General features: G+C 46.8%; 1 protein-coding gene and 1 long non-coding RNA gene across 3 annotated transcripts in view; one reads left to right on the top strand and one right to left on the bottom strand.

The window, feature by feature from the left end:
- Window positions 1-5,758: 5,758 nt before the first annotated feature.
- LOC127301368 (uncharacterized) lies at window positions 5,759-8,511 on the bottom strand. The gene is made up of 3 exons (XR_007852013.2): window positions 8,475-8,511; window positions 7,800-7,914; window positions 5,759-6,384 (listed from the first exon to the last, which is right to left on the bottom strand). It is a non-coding gene; the product is annotated as an uncharacterized lncRNA (long non-coding RNA).
- Window positions 8,512-12,997: 4,486 nt separating this feature from the next.
- The window catches only part of LOC127301363 (protein TIFY 11c), a 79,855-nt gene continuing 73,241 nt past the window's right edge, over window positions 12,998-19,611 (top strand). Inside the window, exons 1-2 of one of the 2 annotated variants that reach the window (XM_051331592.2) lie at window positions 12,998-13,431; window positions 13,601-14,389. In XM_051331592.2, the coding sequence (XP_051187552.1) occupies window positions 13,169-13,431; window positions 13,601-13,997 (660 nt within the window). In that variant the 5' untranslated portion in view covers window positions 12,998-13,168 and the 3' untranslated portion in view covers window positions 13,998-14,389. Of the gene's footprint in view, window positions 13,432-13,600; window positions 14,390-19,611 lie in introns of those variants that run through there. The other variant, XM_051331590.2, reaches the window with a different exon arrangement.

Here is a 19,611-nt window from a genome sequence, read left to right as displayed (position 1 = left end):
CAGGGCCGCGCGGCCAAGGCCTGGGCCGCGCCGCCCTGTTGTGGCGGCGCCTCGTGGCCCCACTTCGTAAGTCCTCCGGTCTTCTGGAAGCTTCGTGGAAAAATAGGCCCCTGGGCGTTGATTTCGTCCAATTCCGAAAATATTTCCTTACTATGATTTTTGAAACCAAAAACAGCAGAAAACAACAACTGGCTCTTCGGCATCTCGTTAATAGGTTAGTGCCGGAAAATGCATAAATATGACATAAAGTATGCATAAAACATGTAGATATCATCAATAATGTGGCATGGAACATAAGAAATTATCGATACGTCGGAGACGTATCACTTGCTTAACATGGCTCCCTGTAACGAAGAAGAGAATGGACTTCATATATTCTGCATTCGCAAGTGGAAAGTTATATGATACTACTTCTTGCGAAATCTTTGAGGATTACTAATAACTACGCCTGGAAGTATCAACTAAAGTACCACCAATTAACACCTAAACTCTGGCAGGAGAGCAAAGCAAACAAAATGTGGATACTCTATGTGTTCGTGAATTAGCCAGATATATTCAGCTAACGTTGAGAGTATTGGTAAAGAAAAGATTTATAAATTAAGAAGACCAAGCCACTTCACATATTCCTATGGAGCACTGCATTGACCATGTAGATGCAAGATCGAAATGTCAACATTGAAAAAAGTTGGAGAACCTGTATTGTCGCGACGACTTCGCACAGACGGCACACCTCTTGGTACCGAGCCAAGACCTCGCGCTCGAAGGTGCAGTGGCTGCTATCGAGGTCACATTGAGGCGGTACCAACTGTCAGAGGCACCGGACGCAGAGCCGTTGCAGCGAACAAGGGGAGGAAGGCCCAGACGACGGCGGCGTGGCTGCAGTTGGCGCCAGCAGGTGGGCATCGGCGGTGACTTACCGGCACGCTGTAGTGCACCAATGCGACCACCTGCACATGACATTCCAGATGAACCCACACGCCCGATACTTCTCCCCAAGCTCGTGGCGCCCACCGCCACACCGGTGCGTGACGTTACCTCGGGCGAAGACTACGGCCGGCGAGAGGAGACTGCTCGAAGGACGGTGCGGCGCATATGTGAACGGAAGGGCTTTGAGTACGTGGTGGAGCAAACGGGCGGCCGATGCGTACACCGGAGCCGGTGTCGATGGGGGCCAACCTACTCAAATGGTGGCTGGCCCCCCACGGTGGCGGCCGAGGCTGTGGGGATGAGGACGGCATGGCTAGGCAGGAGAGGTCGCCCGCTAGGCAGCGACCCGCCGCGTCTAGCGCGTTAGCGCTGCCATCCGCGACCGTGCGGTGCACTGGCGGCCGCCTCCACGCCCCCCCTGGGAGAGCGGCACTGCTACATGCGGCACCGCCACTGGAGGATGGCTGGCGCGCCACCACAGGCCCCCATGGCTGCCGGCTCCGCGTCCTCCTCCACGGCGGCGGCAGCGTCTTCCAGCGAGCACGATCCCAACGTGGCGTTGTGGCTGTCGGCTTTGTTTCGCGCCTAAGGTCGGCGGGTCCCTCCTCCAAGGCGTTATCCTAGTCTTCCTCTCCAACCAAACAGACACCCAAATAACCAACCAGCCAACCAAATAACCAACCAGCCATCGCCAACCTGAGAATCTAGTATACGCAATGATTGTGGCCGAGAGGAAAACTGATGCGGTTGCTAGCCACATCAGATTGGAGATAGTATGAGGCACCTTGGACGAAACGGCAGAGAAAGGTTCACACATCGCGGCCATCGCGTGGAGTAGCACGCCGGTAGAGAGAGGGCGGTGAAGGAAACCTCGGTGAATCGCCTTCTCTGGAACGGCTCCGTCACCCGCTAGGCAGCGACCCGCCGCCTCGGCCGCGGGGAAAACAGAGGACGCGGTCCAACTCGTTTGCGCCGCCAGCCGCGACCGTGCGGTGCACCGGCGGTCGCCTTGACGGCCCCAAGGAGCGCGGCGTTGCTCCATGCGGCACTACCACCGGAGGATGGCCGGTGCGGCTCCTCAGGCCCCAGTGGCTATCGGCTCTGCGTCCTCGTCGACAGCACACGATCCCATCGCGACGTCGTGGCTGCGGGCTATGTGTAGCGCTTGAGGTCGGCTTAGTCCCTCCTCCATGGCGTCCGCTTCGTCTTCCAATGGTACATGTAGGAAAAACAGCTACACCCACCTAGAAGCAAACACCAAAGACTAACCACGCGCAGTTAAGATACTCAACAATTGCAAAACGTTCCCATAGGTACACACGAAACCAGCCAGATGCAAGGAAGTACACGTGTCAGCAAATGACATAGGCGCCACAAAATTAATCCAAAAATCTGAGAAAAAAGGAAGTTGTTAAGCTTTAATATAGTAGTTATTATATAGTTAGGAACCTGTATATATGCCATACTTAAATATGCGACATCTAGTAGCATAAAGCATGTACTCTAGCAAATATCCTGGCCATGACAGGCTCAGTGTTTTACATGCAACTATAAACACTAGATGACCCGTTGCGCTATCGCGCAATGACGGAGGCTAACCATAGGGTTTCGCTTATTTTAGTACCGAAGGTTGGAGCAGAGCTCTTCCATCGAGTACAATAGTATCCGACGTGCGTGTTATCGCATTGCTCGACGACCCTTGTACTTTCTTGTGGGTAATGCTCTCGATATCTCTTCCACTTTCCTTTGCGTAATCCACTTGCTATCACGGGAATATTATGGTTAAGTGGCTGCGATTTCTTATTTCATCACTTGCACATTTGTCTTTCATCGCAATGTTTAAGTGTACCTATGCACGGCGTTTAATAACTTTCAAATAATACCTGTTGCGCTATCGCGCAAATGGCGGAGGCTAACCATAGGGTTTGGCTTATTTTGGTACCGAGGGTTGGAGCAGAGCTCTTGCATCGAGTACAATAGTATCCGACGGGGCGTGTTACCGCGTTGCTCATCGTAACCATTGGTTTATTTCAATACTGGAGGCTCGGGAGCGTGTAGCTCTTTCGATGGCCGTCCCATGGTGAGCTACAGTAGTATTCGGCGTGTTTCGTTGGAGGAAACGCCCTCAACGGCCCTTGTACTCTCATTTGGGTAATGCTCTCGGTGTCTCTTCCACTTTCCTTTGGGCAATGCAGTTGCCATCACCGGAAAGTGGCTGCGATTTCTTATTTCGTTACTTGCACATTTGTCTCTCATCGCAATGTTTAAGTGTACCTATGCATGGCGTTTTAATAAGTTTGAAATAATTTCTAGGAATAGACGCCGCTTTAACAAGTTGCCCAACTAATAAGTTGCCCACGTACTCTCAGAAAAAAAAATCGCTTAGGCGCACGCAGTTTTGTGTCACTATTCACTCCCTCTAGACAGATAACGGTTCCGAGTTCCTCAACAAGACTGTTGATAATCTCCTCACCACCCACGGCACTGCCCTGCGACTATTATGCCCATGCACTTCCCAGCAGAACGGTAAAGCCGAGCGTGCCATTCGTACCATTAATGATACTATGCACACCATTATGTTCCAGGCTCACATTCCAGCTCCTCTCTGGGCCGACGCTCTGGCTACTGCCACATACCTGCTTAATCGTTGTCCTAGTACAACCATAAAGTCCCAGGTTCCGTACACATGCCTCCACGGTCGTCCGCCCTCATACATTGATCTTCGTGTCTTCGGTTGTCTTTGTTGTCCTAAAATCGCGTCCACCGCTCCACATAAGCTTAGTGCTCGTTCCATGGCATGTGTCTTTCTTGGGTATCCCTCTAACCATCGGAGTTACCGCTGCTTTAACCCTGTCACTGGAAGAATACTCGTCTCGCGACATGTTGTCTTCGATGAGAAGGTTTTTCCTGTTCAGCATGCAGCTTCGTCATCCGCGCTTGCGCCTCCTACGCCGCGCGGACTCAACGACCTCTTCGGCACGCCGCCCGTGCCGCCAACGCGAGCTCTTGCACCGGCCCCACGCACCCTAGCGCCGGCCCAAGTGCGCCCGCCCCGGCCTCGAGCGCCCCCGCCTCGACACCGCCTCGCCCAGCCGGGTCCTCTACCGCGGCAGAGAATTCGGCGTTTTCTCTGCCGCGGCAGGCTGCCACGGCAGGAATTCCGGCAGTTTGTCTGCCGCGGCAGGCAGTCACAACATGAACTCCTGCCGCACCTCGCGCTCGGCCCGCCGCCGCATGCCCTGCCCCTGCCACAGCTGCTGCTGCCGCCGCCTCGACGGCCTCCTTGAGGTAGGAGGTGAAGTCGGCCTTCTTGACGTGGTTGAAGCACTCGTCGCGGGGCACGTAGAACTGCTGAAGCACGGGCCTTATCTCAATAGTCGTTCAGCACTACGATTGTTTGACATATGTACTTATCTGCAACAATATATTTTATTTTTTTTCCAACTAATAAGTCACTTGGCGCAACCGTCAATACTTAAGCCAAAAGTTTTGTTTTCCATGGTCTGCGGTTGCTATAATTTTGAGGAAAGAAAGTGAAATAAAAAATGAAAATGGGTTATACACAATCAAATAAGTTGTGTTTCTTTTTCTATAGATGTTCTATATGACCAAATTAAAAGACTAACACATTAATCTTGGTCAAAATATAAAAAAGGTAGTCTCAACATTTCAAAAAAAAAAACTAAGAAAACACATGATGTTGTTTGAAAACCCTAAAAATAAATCAACATAAATAATAAAGGCCGTACCAATGCACGCACATTCAACTGAAGCAAAGACTTCAAAAATAAAACTAAGACTTAAATATTTTATCAAGACCAAAGAGTCGGGATACTATCCACATGCTATCGTCTAAACTTTTACACACACTTTACTATGGTTGAAATAAGCTAATTGCTAAGAGTCTACATGTTTTGTCTCTTATCTGAAAATTAAAAGGAATAAACACGTCACACAATTGTCCATTTCCATAAAGAATGAAAGGATCGAGTCACTCTTTTGAGTTGACTCTTGTTGGATCGAGTCACCCTGAAGGGTTCCTCTTGCTGCTTTATCGATTTCACCCTGAAGGGATCGTCTTGTCTCGCCTTCACCCTAAAGGGATTCGGCTCAGACATGCTACTCCGGCTCGAACGCCTCTATCGAGTCGGTTCTCCCCTCATTAAATCCAAGGAATAACTCTTCCTTATCTTTGCCTAAAGGATAATTAAGGCATATCATTATTAATAAAATCTATTCAGTAGACGGTGTACCGGTCAATGACCTTCCCCTTTCTTCCCAAGTGGTCTCGTCTTGTCCCCCACCCAATTCTCCAATGTGTTGCGGCTATGCCCGCCAATTTCTCTCCCCGGCCACATTGGACATGTTAAATAAATAGTTCTGAACGTTTTTTAATTAGGTCATTTCATGGATCGGCAATTTCTGTAGAAACTGTATTTTTCTAACAGCAATTGTGAACTGGTAGTAGTTACACCGGATCGATTCAACTGACCAACCAACACATAATTGGAATGTAACGTACAGTGAGACTCACACTCACAGGGCACCAAAATGTTGTGAAGGCCATGAAAGATCTCTTACAATATTATATGCATGGTGTGGATTAATGAGCTTGAGTGGTTACTGGGATGACATGCATATGATAATCACTTTACCTTATGGGTTATAGTTTCGATGGCGAAAAAACCATGGGGCGCCTCCTTACCGGTCTTCTGCGTCCAAATAACATCCAAGCACCACCGTGGACATTTCTGCTAGACAGATTCTTTTAACTTCAGTGGAGTACAGTTCATTATTTACAAAATCTGACACCTCTAAAGCACAACCTATATATAAATAAAAGATCAGCAAATATGAAATAGCAACATGTCGTGGTAGTGGACATCCTAGTCGACCATCCTAGTGAAAAACAGATAATCGACCATCCTGGCAGTAGGTCCGAGCATGTACATGATAGGTCTAACAAGCGCCTCCTTGCCGGTCAAGTGCACTCCAATCACAATGCTTGAGCATTGTATTTGCAGGGTTTAACAACTTACAAAACCAGTAATGTATGATGAACTGACATATCTTCATGTCTTTATGTCCACAACCTTCTCCACTTCCCTACAAACTATTCACAGAGTTGGGTTTATCTCCTTCGTTTCTCATGTGCCTCCTCATCAGTCTGACACCCCCATTTCGAAGAAAATACCCGACAGGTGGCCGCTGAACTCTTCGGGCACTACGAGCAGATTCCCGCTGAGCTTCAGCCAGCCACCATCATAGTACCATTGCTGGGAGATGTCGTCGCAATCAGTTTGGCACTTGGTCTCTCTGTATGTGCCAGTGTAGTTGCAGCTGGCGGACGCCCTATACGACCACCGCCCTGAGTTGTGTCCGTTCATCCAGATCTGGCCCTTCCCCATGCTGCCATGTCTAGGGTCACCGGAGCGTTGCCACCACAGCGAAGTAGGCCTGCAGAGATACATGAGAAAAAACATTTCAAAGATGTGAAGTAGTGGTGTCAATGTGGATGGTGACCTTCCATCTTAGCGGCTGTGCGCTGTCGGCGCTGCTGCACTCGACAGACAAGCTTCTGGTGATTGAGTTCATTACTGAGCTCTACTCCTATGCAGGAGCACATGCAAGTTGACAGATTCAGATTTGAAAAAATGTGTCATACATGTCAGTCTATTTTTGATTGCTCATGCCACTCCTCCCCTATTTTAGGCGTCACAGGCTAACCAGGCCAACAACACCGACGTTCTAGGTGACCAACCACATCTACACTTCCAACTACATCTACATCTACACTTACAGGAGATATCCATAAGAAGCCTAAACAATACAATAGCAGCATCACAAGAAGATGATGCTATAATTTAAAGGGCACTGAAAACAGATAAGAACTATATAGCTCCAAATATAGGTAAGAATGATGGTTGACATTTGGATGACACTATACTTAGCAATTCATATAGGAAAACTGAAACAGTATATGGACAATCATCTTCCAGATAATTATGACATCCATGGCAAGGTATTATCAATTATGTGAAACCACTTCTGCTGAACCAAAGTTTAAGTCGACGAATTAACAGTGTTTGCAACTTCAGTGTAGCGTAAAATAAAAATGAACTGTTGGACCACAGTGCAACATGTGAAAGCATAATTGGTCATTATGTATTTTAACATAACATACGTACAATACTGAACATGAGCGATAACTGATCCATTGGTTGGGTATTATGGTAAATTCAAGAGTCATGTTTAGCATTGGCATTGTCAAGGTTCACAATCTTCTGTACTTTAAATGAATAAATGAATGTCTCTTAATATATGGAGATTTCCAATAGTCTTTATCATCAGGCCATGCACTCTTATTTGCTTCATGTCTGGTAGGAAGTTTAGCTGGTAACATATTACGAGTAGGAAACTTTGGTTTGGATCCATCACAATTCACCCTATGACATTATTCAGAACTCTAGAGATGAAACTTTGCTTCTCTTTTAGGCTGGCTGGATGCATGCATGGACCAATCAACTAACTAAATAGGGTGTAGTGAATCAATTCTGGATCATGACTGGTCCTGCCCAGGCTGGGCGACTTAGTGTAGGATACACATATAGCCGGCCAATCTAAATTAACAACACGAATTTACATCATGGTCTGTTTAACTCACATATGTTAATCCTATACATTTTTAGAGCCCCTGCATTAATTGGAATAAATTTTTCATAATTGGTAATATTTACAAGCTATACGTTTATAAAACTGCAAATCAAATGAACTTGAGTTAATTAGCCAAGTCTACCATATATCTACTACATGAAATCTGTACAAGAAAGTATATACTCTTGTATCTATAGATTAACGGACCACTAACTCACCAAAATTTGCAATAGGAAGTGGACACCCTGGTGAGATAACAAGTACTTGTGAAAGGAACACTGTTGGTCTTAGATTTCAAGCAAAAGTGCGGAATTACAAGGACTTGATACCTAGCTGCACAACATGAGCTGGCAACCATTTAATGAGCCATGCGCCTTAATAAGAGCATTAAGAAAATATTAACCATGAAATTTCAAGTTTTTCTATTTTATACATGCACGTAGCATAAACAATAAAATCTCACCATGTACGGAGTAGGTCATACAACAATACAAATATCGATAGTATAGCTTTTCATACAACAACTTACCCACATTAAGCACCGCAATAGGCAATCCTAGGTATAGCTATTGTTGTGTATCTAAATTTGTACTATGTATCCCTCTACAGATTTCATTAGGCTGATACAATTATATATTAACAAGGGATATTCAGAAATGCACACGGAGTGCTTAATTATGAAACTGCAAGGGCAGGCATCAGGGAGAACTGGAAAAATATAAGCAGAATACAACCACATAGCACAATACATAGGAAGGCTGAACTCAGGAAAGATCACTACACAATAAAACATCTACAGTTACACAAATTCAAAATGCATAGCCTATAACAGGAATGCAGGATAATTAATTTGCAACACACGAAGGAGGATATTACCGCTTTCCCCAATGTACCTGATCAAGTTTCTTGGTGTTTGTACGATGTTCAAAATGAACTGAATGTTTCCAGATGGTTCATTGCACCCTTCATTTACATGAATCGCCCATCTCGCCGACAAACTGTCTGGTCTTATCCCAGTTATGAGATGGAAAGTTCATCACACATGCAAATGTCATTGTGGTCGATGTCCATCATGTTTAATGCAACTTTCATCAACCTAAAGACAGGCTCGGAGGGATTTGATTACTGAAAAAACAGGCCTGGTGTTAAAGGAAAGTGGAAAAAGTGTGTATCCATCCTAGATGCAAGTAGATATGGTTCGAACAGAATATAACCTATGGTGCACCAGCTGTGCCCAATATCGAGCTAGCAATTTTGCCTATATATGTTCTCCATCGTAAGGATTACTTTACTTGGAGTTCAGCATCTCAGTTTGATCAACTATGCTTAAAACGCATAGTGAATCATGTAGCTTGGGAAATTAGGAAGGGAACCAAAAAAAATTATCGAGCTAGCAATTTTTCCTATATATGTTCTCCATCGTAAGGATTACTTTACTTGGAGTTCAGCATCTCAGTTTGATCAACTATGCTTAAAACGCATAGTGAATCATGTAGCTTGGGAAATTAGGAAGGGAACCAAAAAAAATTATCGAGCTAGCAATTTTTCCTATATATGTTCTCCATCGTAAGGATTACTTTACTTGGAGTTCAGCATCTCAGTTTGATCAACTATGCTTAAAACGCATAGTGAATCATGTAGCTTGGGAAATTAGGAAGGGAACCAAAAAATCAGTAATAAATTAACCTAGACCAAAATAAACTCGGGCGCGACAAAAATAACACTAAACTTGCATGACTGGCACCTAGAAAAAAGAATCACACAGAACTTAGCTCACCTAGAAGACAAACAACCTTAAGTACTTGCTCCTAGATGTTCCTCTAGTATAACTTTTGCAAGATAAGGTTGTCATACCAATTAAGCATCCTGCAAAGCCAATCAACAATTCAATATTTGTTACAACACACAACAATTCAGTAAACCTGGATGCAATTTGAGCAAGAACAGGGGGAAGTAAAGAAGGGAGAGAGGCCATGTATGGATCTGGCAGCCACATACAAGGATTGTGGGCTCACCTCATCAGAGCATTTGCCTAGGCAGTGGAGACGACAAAGAGTTGGGCTTTAGGACATCAAATGCGAAATAAGGAAATAAGATCAGGGATCGCCACGTTTTTTGTCACACATATATAACGTCAGATTCATCGTGTTCCCTACCTCTGCATCACTCCGCGGTCTTGATTGTCCATAGAGAGCCTTCGTTCTCAGGGCTAAATACGAGCAAGAACGTAGGAAGGAGACAAATGCATAGTTGCATCAACAAATGCTTATCGTTTTAGGAGCCAATTGTTTTTAAAAAAATATATGGACTGTTGATTAAACGAGACAAGCAATTCAGCCCTAAACCTGTGAAATTATAGCTTCCATTGGCCTATTTTAGATGTTAAAAAAACCTACCACAACATCATCAATATCCTTAAAATATGCCATTTGGATGACCAATACTTCAGTCAAGCAAGAACAGAGATGTGACTACAAAACCATTCAACCATAGCTTACGGAAACACAGAGAGAGAAACCATACATAAGGGGAGAAGGATCGAGAGAAGCTCACCTTGGCTTCAGGAAACTTGCTATACATCAATGCGGGCATCTCTCCCCAAGCTGCACCAGCGGTCATGAACACCACTCCAGCAGCCTATCCCAACGACATATGGATTGCAGCAGACTGAAAATAGCAGTACGGCAATCATTGAAATGACAAAAGAAATTGTGTAATTGTAGTGATTTATACATGATGAACTGTATCCACGGATGAAACGATGACTTCCTGTGAGCACTGAATATTGAGTTAACAATTATATATCACTTCACAAATAATAGAAAGCATAGCCTGTCAGTAAACATATATTCTATCCATCTATAAGCACTGAAACTTCTCTAACCAATTGTAATTATAAACAACTCTCTTGAGCAATACAAAGTACACATAGGAAAATCAAAGCAAGTAGTAACCAGTGCTTTAAAATATTGCCATTATCTTCTTTCCACAAAGATATCACAGTCCAGTATTTAGCAATAGGAGTAAACATACACTATCAATTATTAATAGCAAGAAAAAAGGTTGACACCAATGATTTCACAACCAATCTCAAAATTTCAGATCTGCTACACCGATCAACTATGAAAAATACACGGGCAGTCACAATACCTCTAGGGAAGGCCCTCTTTGCTGCGTGTGGCTTGTTATCGACAGCCTCATCATCAACCCTATCACATGAGCCTCATCATCAGCAGTGCGTGCATAACCTCCATGGCCATTGTGAGGTCTGCGACCTTAGCGGCGGCACCTAAAACCAAATAACACAATAACCAATCAATAAGATCTCAAGTTTTTCAGCATACATTCATAGCCTGCGGCTTCTCTGGCATCCGGAACCAAATAGCACATATAAGAATCAACAAGAATATTTCAAGTTGGTCAGCATAACCTGGCGATTGATGAAACTCTTGAATCTGACTAAAATCTTACTACTAATCCGTTTGAACTATGCATTTACGATTTGTAGCACGTGCCATTTTTGTTACAACAGTATCATTCCAGCAATTGGAATGCCACCAAGAAGATATGACCGTGTACTGAATTAATCACTTCTTTCAAACATTTGGGTGACAAGAGAAGAGACACATGGAGGGTGCCGTCGGTGGGCCGCTGCCTTCCCTGTCCACCACAGCACCACTGATGTGCGGGAGGGAGAAGGTGGGGAGGAGACGGAGTAGGGCCACACGCTCCACCAGGATTACCTAGCTCACCAAAAGACATGTACAAATTAGCACACTACATGGAACGTCTCAGATTTTACCAACAAAGATCGACCATGGCAAGAAAAATAAGAGAGAGGAAGGCAAAGAGATGTTGGGAGAAATTGGGAGAGGAACCAGGAGGAGAAGAAAATCTAAGGACTTACCATCCCTGCGACGCGACGGACCGGCTGCGCCCCTGCGGCGCCTCCTCTCGCACGCCGCCGTGGCCGTCCCCTACGGCTCCGCCTGCTCGCCGCTCGGCGGCGTGCGACGCGAGATGCGGCCCCCACCCCAATCCGCCCTGGCCTGGCCGCCGCCGCCGCCCGCTGCTATGGCGCCCTGGCCTGGTCGCCGAATCGTGGCCCCGACCCCAACGGCCCGGCCGCGCTCCTGCGGCGCCTCCTCTCGCGCGCCGCCGTGGCCGTCCGCTACGGCTCCGCCTGCTCGCCGCTCGGCGAGGTCGACCTCGGGGCTAACCTTTTGAGCCGTCTGCACCGGCTCGTGGAGTGGGGGAGAGGAGGCGGCGGCGAATTTGGGTGAGAGAAGGTGGGGATTGGATGAGGAAGAGAGAAGGGGATTGGGAAGGAGAGGAGGCAGCGGATTGGGTGGAGTCGTTCACCGATCTAGGTTTTACTGCTGGCCCGCGCGCGTACACCAAGAAAAGCTGCTGCTACGCAAACGAGCTGTCCTCGCTGCCTCTTGCTACCGGCTCCACACCTGGTTGGGCCCAATTGTCATGCACTCATATCCAGAAACGGCTGGTGACAAAATAATTACTACAATGGACGGCTGTGATGAAAAGTGGGATTGTGGCTGGTGAAACGTGCGATCCAGATTGATTTGCCCCTCTCAGACCCCCTAGATGGCTGGGTAGTCTTTCAACATTTATAGGAGAAATGTTGTGTTTATTTCGGGGATGCGAGTACTTTTTGAGGGTGATGTTGCATGTTAATAAGTGTATATGCCTTGCTGGCCTCAAAAAAACTAGTGCATCTATGTATGTCTCCACCATATCTCTTATACTGGCCCGATATGTAAAAATCAGGTTGATAAGAGGTTTTACGTGCTTTTTGGAACCAGACTAGACACCATATAAAATGTGTTTGTTTATCTGAATAGTAATATGTTTCTGTTACCTGAATGACATCTATCTCGCGTGAATTATGTGTCTGTTTTGAACGTTGAATTTTGAAACCTTAATTTTGATACCATATGCACATTAAACACATTTTTATAGGGGCAAGGTGTTTCTACCCGTGTATATGCACCATTTATTTGAGATACATTTCAAACATATATAAAAAAATGTCTAGTGTACATATTTACATGCTCATAAAGTTGTTTCAGCAAAAATCGACATGTTTTATGCCCTGCGCAAAAAAGCTAAAATTTTCTTCTTTTCACATAGGGCACAAACAAACAATGTCGGTTTTATGTGAAACTTCACGTGCGCACATAGAACATGTTATATACATGCAAAAAAAAAAGCTGTATGTTCCGGATGTATATGTAGTCGGGATTTAGTACAGCGCGAGGAGAAACTACTGCCAAACGTTACGTTATTAGAGACATGCGGTGCTGGCAGGGAGACAGGTGTAGCAGCTACCGGTCTCTTCTCCGATCGTCGCCCCCGCCCCGCCCCACGTCGCCGCGGCGCGCTCATTCACGTGCTCTTCCGAGGAAACAGAAATTAGGCATATTCTCTACTCCTCCAGCTGTATTGCCATAAGAACACAGGGCTGAGACTTCTTAACCTGCGACCTCATCTCCCCTGCCCGACGGACAAGCAATCAAACACATAGTACCTCGTCTCATCTCGCTTCTTTCCCGGGAAATTCATTAGCATGGCGGCGGAGCAGCAGACGAGGGTTAAGGGCGCCAGCGGGGGCAACAGGTTCGCCGCGGCGTGCGGCATGCTGCGCCAGTACCAGTACATGATGGGGCAGGGGAGCGGCAGTAGAGCGGCCATGGCGACCATGGGCCTCATGCCGGGCGCCGACGGTGTCGAGGCGGCGCATGTGACGCCGGAGGAGAGGATCAAGAACACCATGGAGCTCCTGCTCTTCCCCCCGCGGCCCGGCACGCTCATGGACAACTCGCATCAAAGGTACGCACTCCATCCGTCCTTGACATGCGTGTTGGGAAACTGATGGCTTTCCCGTGTCTTTAGTTGTCTTCAAACCACGGATGTCGGCCTGTCGGGAGTTCTTGAGAATTTGTTCGTTTTCACGCTGGCGTTGTGAGCTTCTTCTTATTCTTCTTGTTAATTGCTGTAGGATCTTGGAGCCCGAGAGAGCGCAGCTGACCATCTTCTACGACGGGAGGACCTTTGTGCTCGACGATTTCCCCGCCGACAAGGCCGACCAACTGATGCAGCTCGCCGGCTCCTTCGCCGCGCCGGCCGCCTCCGACGATGAGCTCGTCTGCCCGAGCATGCCGGTGCAGCATTTCCTGGGAGGTATTACTGCACTGCAGAACCTGTGCGTTTGTTCAGGCATTCCCAGGAATGCCTCGCTCCAGAGGTTCCTCGAGCAGAGGAAGGGCAGGATCGCCGCGGCAGACCCGTACCTGGTGGCACCGGCTCGGGCGGCAAATGAGACGGCCAAGCCTGTGGCTGTGGGAGACGGTGGCGCGCCGTGGCTCAGCGTCAACTCCGGGCTGAACCTCAACTGAAGAATTTGATTCAGCCAACAAGACAGAAAGATATTGCTACTGCTTTTCATGTGTACGTACGTACGTGGATGTTTAAGAGCTTGTTACTGTATGATACTACCACCGTTAATTGGCTGCGTCAGGGTAATATATTGATTCGGCGGCCAGCTACCTATCATCGCCTAAGTAGTGTACCCACCATCATCTGTTCGAGAATTCTTTGGTGTGTAAGACAGGAATTCTTTTCATGCTCATAACATGAGTTGGTCTCATATATGAGTATATTATATTAATTAAAGCAACTCGTGTATGTGGTTCTCTATGTGAGCTGCATTAAAATGAAATGTATTGGCAACAAAAAAAAGTTGTACTTGTTTGCATCACACGTGAAATAGCACCGTTTGTTCATGTCATCTTCAGGTGTTCAATTGTATCTTGATTAAAATATGTGAAGAGAAAATTGCTTGGAACAAAAACTTGAGAAAACACGAATTATGCTAGCTATCTCTCATCAAACAAGTACAATAAGTTCTACTCAGCAGGCTATAAGCATGTCCACCTCACTAAATTCTTAGCTGAAAGAAAGAGAAATGAAGAGAGATAATAAAACAGGCGACAGAAAATAAGGAACTACCGCTCACTTGTAGCCAGCCATCAAAGGCTAAGCGGGCGCATGCATGCCTTTGTACCTGGCCCATCTACAAGCATGCAAACATTAAATAATTATTCAATATAGGATTCACAAAAAAACCATTCAATATACCAAGTGTAGTAGCCAACCTATTGTACTACCATTTTTCTTTTTCTTTGAAGGCTTTAGTTGATCTCTCATGTAGCTAGGTGCCGACTTTGTTTTTGTGCTTGCTCTTACAAAGTGTGACATTGTGGTGACAAATATGGGAAATTGTAGCATACATGTCCACTTTAGTCACCGAACTTTAAAAGTATGGTGACAATCTTGGAAATTGTAGCACACACAAAGAGACCATGCCGGGCCACCGAGGGGTGAGGTTTTTTCTCTTGGTACCACATGCCCTCGAATGAACGCTAAATTCAATTTTTTTTCAAAAGTCTACTTTTTTCCACTGTTGATGTTTTGTCATTTGCATGTCCACAAAGTTTCATGTATACGTTATGCCCTAGACGAAAAGGCAAAAATTAAAATTAAAAAATATATTTTTCAAGTCATAAATTTGTTTTTTACACATGTCCAAAAATGTCCTTTTTGTTATGAAACTTTATGTTTGAGCCGTACATGTGCGAATTTATCATTTTTTTCAACCTTTGTGATGTCCGTTTTATTTTGGGTAGATATGTGCTTGTCGGAACTATTTTGAATTGCTAGTGGAGCTATTTTAAACCGTGGAAATGACACATGGCACTCATTTGAGATTAGAAAGGGTGGATGAGGGGGCTCTCGTTCTATAAAAAACTTACAAGGGATAGGCGCAAGTCCTATACACCTAGGAAAAGGGAGTATAATGGAACAATGCCCTTCTTAACTAGTGCAGGTTTAATCATTGGTTAACTAAACCTAAATCAAAATGCCACATTTTAAAATGGAAAACAATAATAATATTAATTGGCAGCATAGTAGTTAGGATTTCTAGACACAACTGATTTATTGATATTTGGTCCGCAAGGTGGGACCATGAGGGCCTAATTAGCCATCTTTGAAAAGTTCTAAGGACAATTGATGGAAGGGGCTTTGAGCGAAACTCGTGAATCAAAAAATCATCTCATCCCCTCTTAAGGAGCCGACTAGGTCTAGCTTGTGAGCATAGTGCCAACGTTTCAAGACCCAATCCCCATATCAAACTTTTCCCTTCTACGATGTTGTGCAAACTAACGTTGTGTCTCGTCTATGCATGCATGCGCCGTGCTTGGGTGGAGGAAGTTGGAAAGGGAAGGAAAAGAGAGCAAGAAACTTTGCATGCTTGGCATGTGTGGAGAGTATGCGTGCGTGGTGTGGCCGTTACACGTCGTCGTCGTCGTTCATGGAGGAGACCTTGCGGACGGGCGTCTATACTTACCGTGTCAATGCGGCCACTTGCGGACGGGTTAGGGGTTCTCGACTTGGAGAAATTCTCCCGGGCCCTAAGACTTCGTTGGTTATGGTACGAGTGGAAGGCTCCTGACAAACCTTGGGTGGGCACTGAAACCCCCAACGACGCCGCCGACCGGGACCTCTTCAATGCGGCCACTTGTGTCACCATTGGTAACGGAGCTAAGGCCTCCTTCTGGTCGTCCTCTTGGCTCCATGGCGCCCCGCCTAAAGACCTGGCTCCCCTTGTCTTCAAAGCCTCCAAGAGGAAGAATCGAACGGTCCATGATGCCCTAACCGATAATAACTGGATCGCGGACATTGCGGTGGATGCGTTCACTGCGGATCACATGGAGTAATATGTCCGCCTTTGGGAGCTCCTGTCAGATATCCAGCTACGCCCTGACACTGAAGACTCCATCTCCTGGACCTTGACCCCTAATGGGTGCTACTTGGCCAGCTCCGCCTACAAGGTCCAGTTCCTCGCCTCTTTGCCCTGCCAGTTTGGGAGCATTGTGTGGAAGACCTGGGCCCCTCCGAAGTGCCGCTTCTTCGCCTGGCTCGCGGTCCAAAATCGCCTATGGACAGCTGATCGCTTGGCCAAACGCGGATGGCCGCACCACCCTACTTGCCAGCTCTGCCGTACCTCCCCTGAGACGGCACGACACATGCTCTTCGAATGCCGCTTCTCCAGGCGTCTCTGGACAGCCACAGCCTCTTGGCTTTCTTGCCCGGACCTCATCGATAGCCTTGGGGAGGGTAGGCCTAAAGTGCTAGACAATTGGCTGGCCCTTTCGAAGACCACCACCTCCTCCCCTAAAGGCTTGCGATCGGCCATCACACTCGTCGCTTGGGAGATCTGGAAAGAGAGGAACGAACGGGTCTTCAACAATAAGTCCTCCCTGCCTTCGGTGGTCATGCATAAAATTAGGGAAGAGGGCAAGGACTGGATCCTTGCTGGTGCAAAAAACCTGGCGGAGCTTGTAGGCTGATCTTCTTTGGGGGCGAGTTTCGCCCCCTTTTTTTCCTTTTTGTTTTATGGCTCTTGCCATAACCCTGTTTGCTTCTCCTATATAAATATAAGGCAAAAGCTTTTTTGCCCGTTTCAAAAAACAAAAAACTTACCGTGTCAATACTCTGGCTAACCTTGGAATTATATTCAACACGCGGCAGTGTAGTTACTGAACTTTGATTTGCCTCGTGGCACACTTGAGCTAGCATTGGCTGACCAGTGAAAGGTAAGCAAGTTGGATGAAACCTGGTTCTTACATGGCGTACGTACCTGTCGCGCACAGGGGGCGCCCTTGATCATGTGTAGAATTTTCTCTCTTTGGAGTTGACCAGAGTTAATTATCATTCACAGGCCGGTCTTATGCAAACGCAGGAAAAATGAAGACGCCATTGAAGAGCTTGCGGTTAGAGTTTTGTCATTCTGGTCTCCTCTCCCCCTGCTCGCGTAGGGGTTCCTGACAAGTTTACTTTCTTATACTATGTGTCATGTATCACCGATGCTGAGATACACGACTTCATTCAGACTTCATTATCAACGTCAACACTCAGGTTTACAGCTCGCCATGCGGCCACGAACAAAACCAGACCAGACCAAATCGTCGCAGCAAATTTCAAACCCATGTGGATTCTCTTGGCCAGGCCGGAGCACTCGCGCCGAATAATAGCGGCCGGCCGTACTGTCATCTTCGTCGCGATCTCTCTGCGTTTCTGAACATGTGACTAGTTTAATCCGGCCGTCGACCTCGATCTTTCCTTTTTTCGATAAAGGGAATATATTAATATCAAGAAGATACCAATTACACCCAGCCTCTGCAACAACGCACCACCCTAATGGTACTACGGATGCACACAGCCAAAAACAAGAAAATAAAACTAAGAAACAAAAGTCCCGCTACAGTATCTCGGGCCTAACAACAGCAATACATCCACCGCCAAGACAACACCTGAATTACAGACTCTCCAAAAACAACGCCTCCAAGAAGGGAACAGTGCTCAAACACCGTCGTCGCTCGATCAAAGATCTTATGTTTTCACCATGAAGATAGTCCCCGCTCTCAAAATAATGCCTCCACCAAGGACATTGCCAGGCACAACCAATTAAGGCCAGACCTTGGGTTTTCACCCTGAAAGGTAGGACTCTGCACTTCACCTGTGTTGTCGCCCCCACTTTCATACCGCTGCTGTGAATCCCGGAACACCAAACAAGTCCCTCAACAACGCAGAGACTTGAACCTCCCTTAGCTAGTCCTCCCCTCCGGCCTTCATGAAATTCTCTTCTTCCGACTTTCATCATGGATCCATAGTCACTTGATGTCAACAAAGGAAAAGAGCTTCGCGCCGCTCCCTCCAGAACCAATCGGTCGGAATAAAAACATGGGTGCGCACGACCGAATACCTCCGATCCAACAAACTCCAGGCAAAAGCACTGTTACATTCATCGGCGGAGCCTTCCGGAACTCAACACTCCGGCCAGATCACGAGTCCAGGCCTCCAGTAGGTTCTCCTCTTCACGCAAGAGAGGCCCTAGGACCGCCGCCTTTATTCAGCTCGGACCCCCACGTCCGCAGGCCGCGCTGCGCTCTGCCGACGGAGGACCGAGCTGCCACCGCCGCCTCACCACAGGGGCTTTGCCCCGCGGCATCCTCGGCGACGGCGGCGGAGGAGGGGGGCCTGTAGGGGAGGGGGCCGGTGTGGAGGGGAACTCCCCGGGGACGGCGGGCGGCGCCGCCGCCTTGGGGGAGAGAGGGTTAGGTCCCAGACGGCTTTTATGCAAGGAAGGGATAATGGGGAGAATTTCACTTCCCAGCCTCTGCACCAACCAGAGATGCACACAGCCATTTGGCATGAGTACTAAGATTTTTAATGTTAGTTAAGATTAAAGTATAGTCCTCAAGATAAATTGCATGAGTACCAGGACCAGACCAGCCTGAGCCTTAAGTATAAATAGAACCTTAATTTGCGTCCGTGAGGATTTGAACTCAGATGCTGGGTTTGTACATCCACTCCCCCAACCAGTTGAGCTAGGCTAACTTGCCTAACCTTGATCTTTCCTATCTCTTACAAAACTATTTTCTTCTCTCGGGCTCCTATCGGAATAGCTGAACAGGTGTTGGGGTAGGCCGTGGGTCGCTGTCGTGCTCCCCGTGTCCGTGAAACCATGCGATACGCATGACCCGTCAAGTTAGTAGTGCTTCATTCCTGCATGTGTTGGCTGGAAAGATCAGATCACGATACGAACTCGAGAATACCCGATCTGATAGTAAAATATTCTGGGCCGATTTTGAGATTTCTGGGTAGGCTTTGTAGGTATTAGCTTGTTGCAAACGAGTTCCATGTGAAAGCATTTTTTTTTGAGATATGTGAAAGCATTTTTTTGTACCAACGAGGGAACTCCATCCCCCTTAATTTGGTAAGGTGTACGAAAGCATTTTCTCTCTGTTGGTACAAAGCGGCCCTTATTTGGTTGCACAAATAAATAAGTTATGATAACTTCTACACTACTTAAAAAGAACGAACAAGTTCCTTATTCTGCCAATACGTCCAACGTTTTCGTCGTCAACCCGAGCGTTCCGTCGTCCC

The sequence above is a fragment of the Lolium perenne genome, chromosome 4 (assembly GCF_019359855.2).
Source record: "Lolium perenne isolate Kyuss_39 chromosome 4, Kyuss_2.0, whole genome shotgun sequence".
NCBI classification, from domain to species: Eukaryota; Viridiplantae; Streptophyta; class Magnoliopsida; order Poales; family Poaceae; genus Lolium; species Lolium perenne.
Note: the sequence above shows the minus strand (reverse complement) of the source record. Positions and strands in the feature narration are given on the sequence as shown.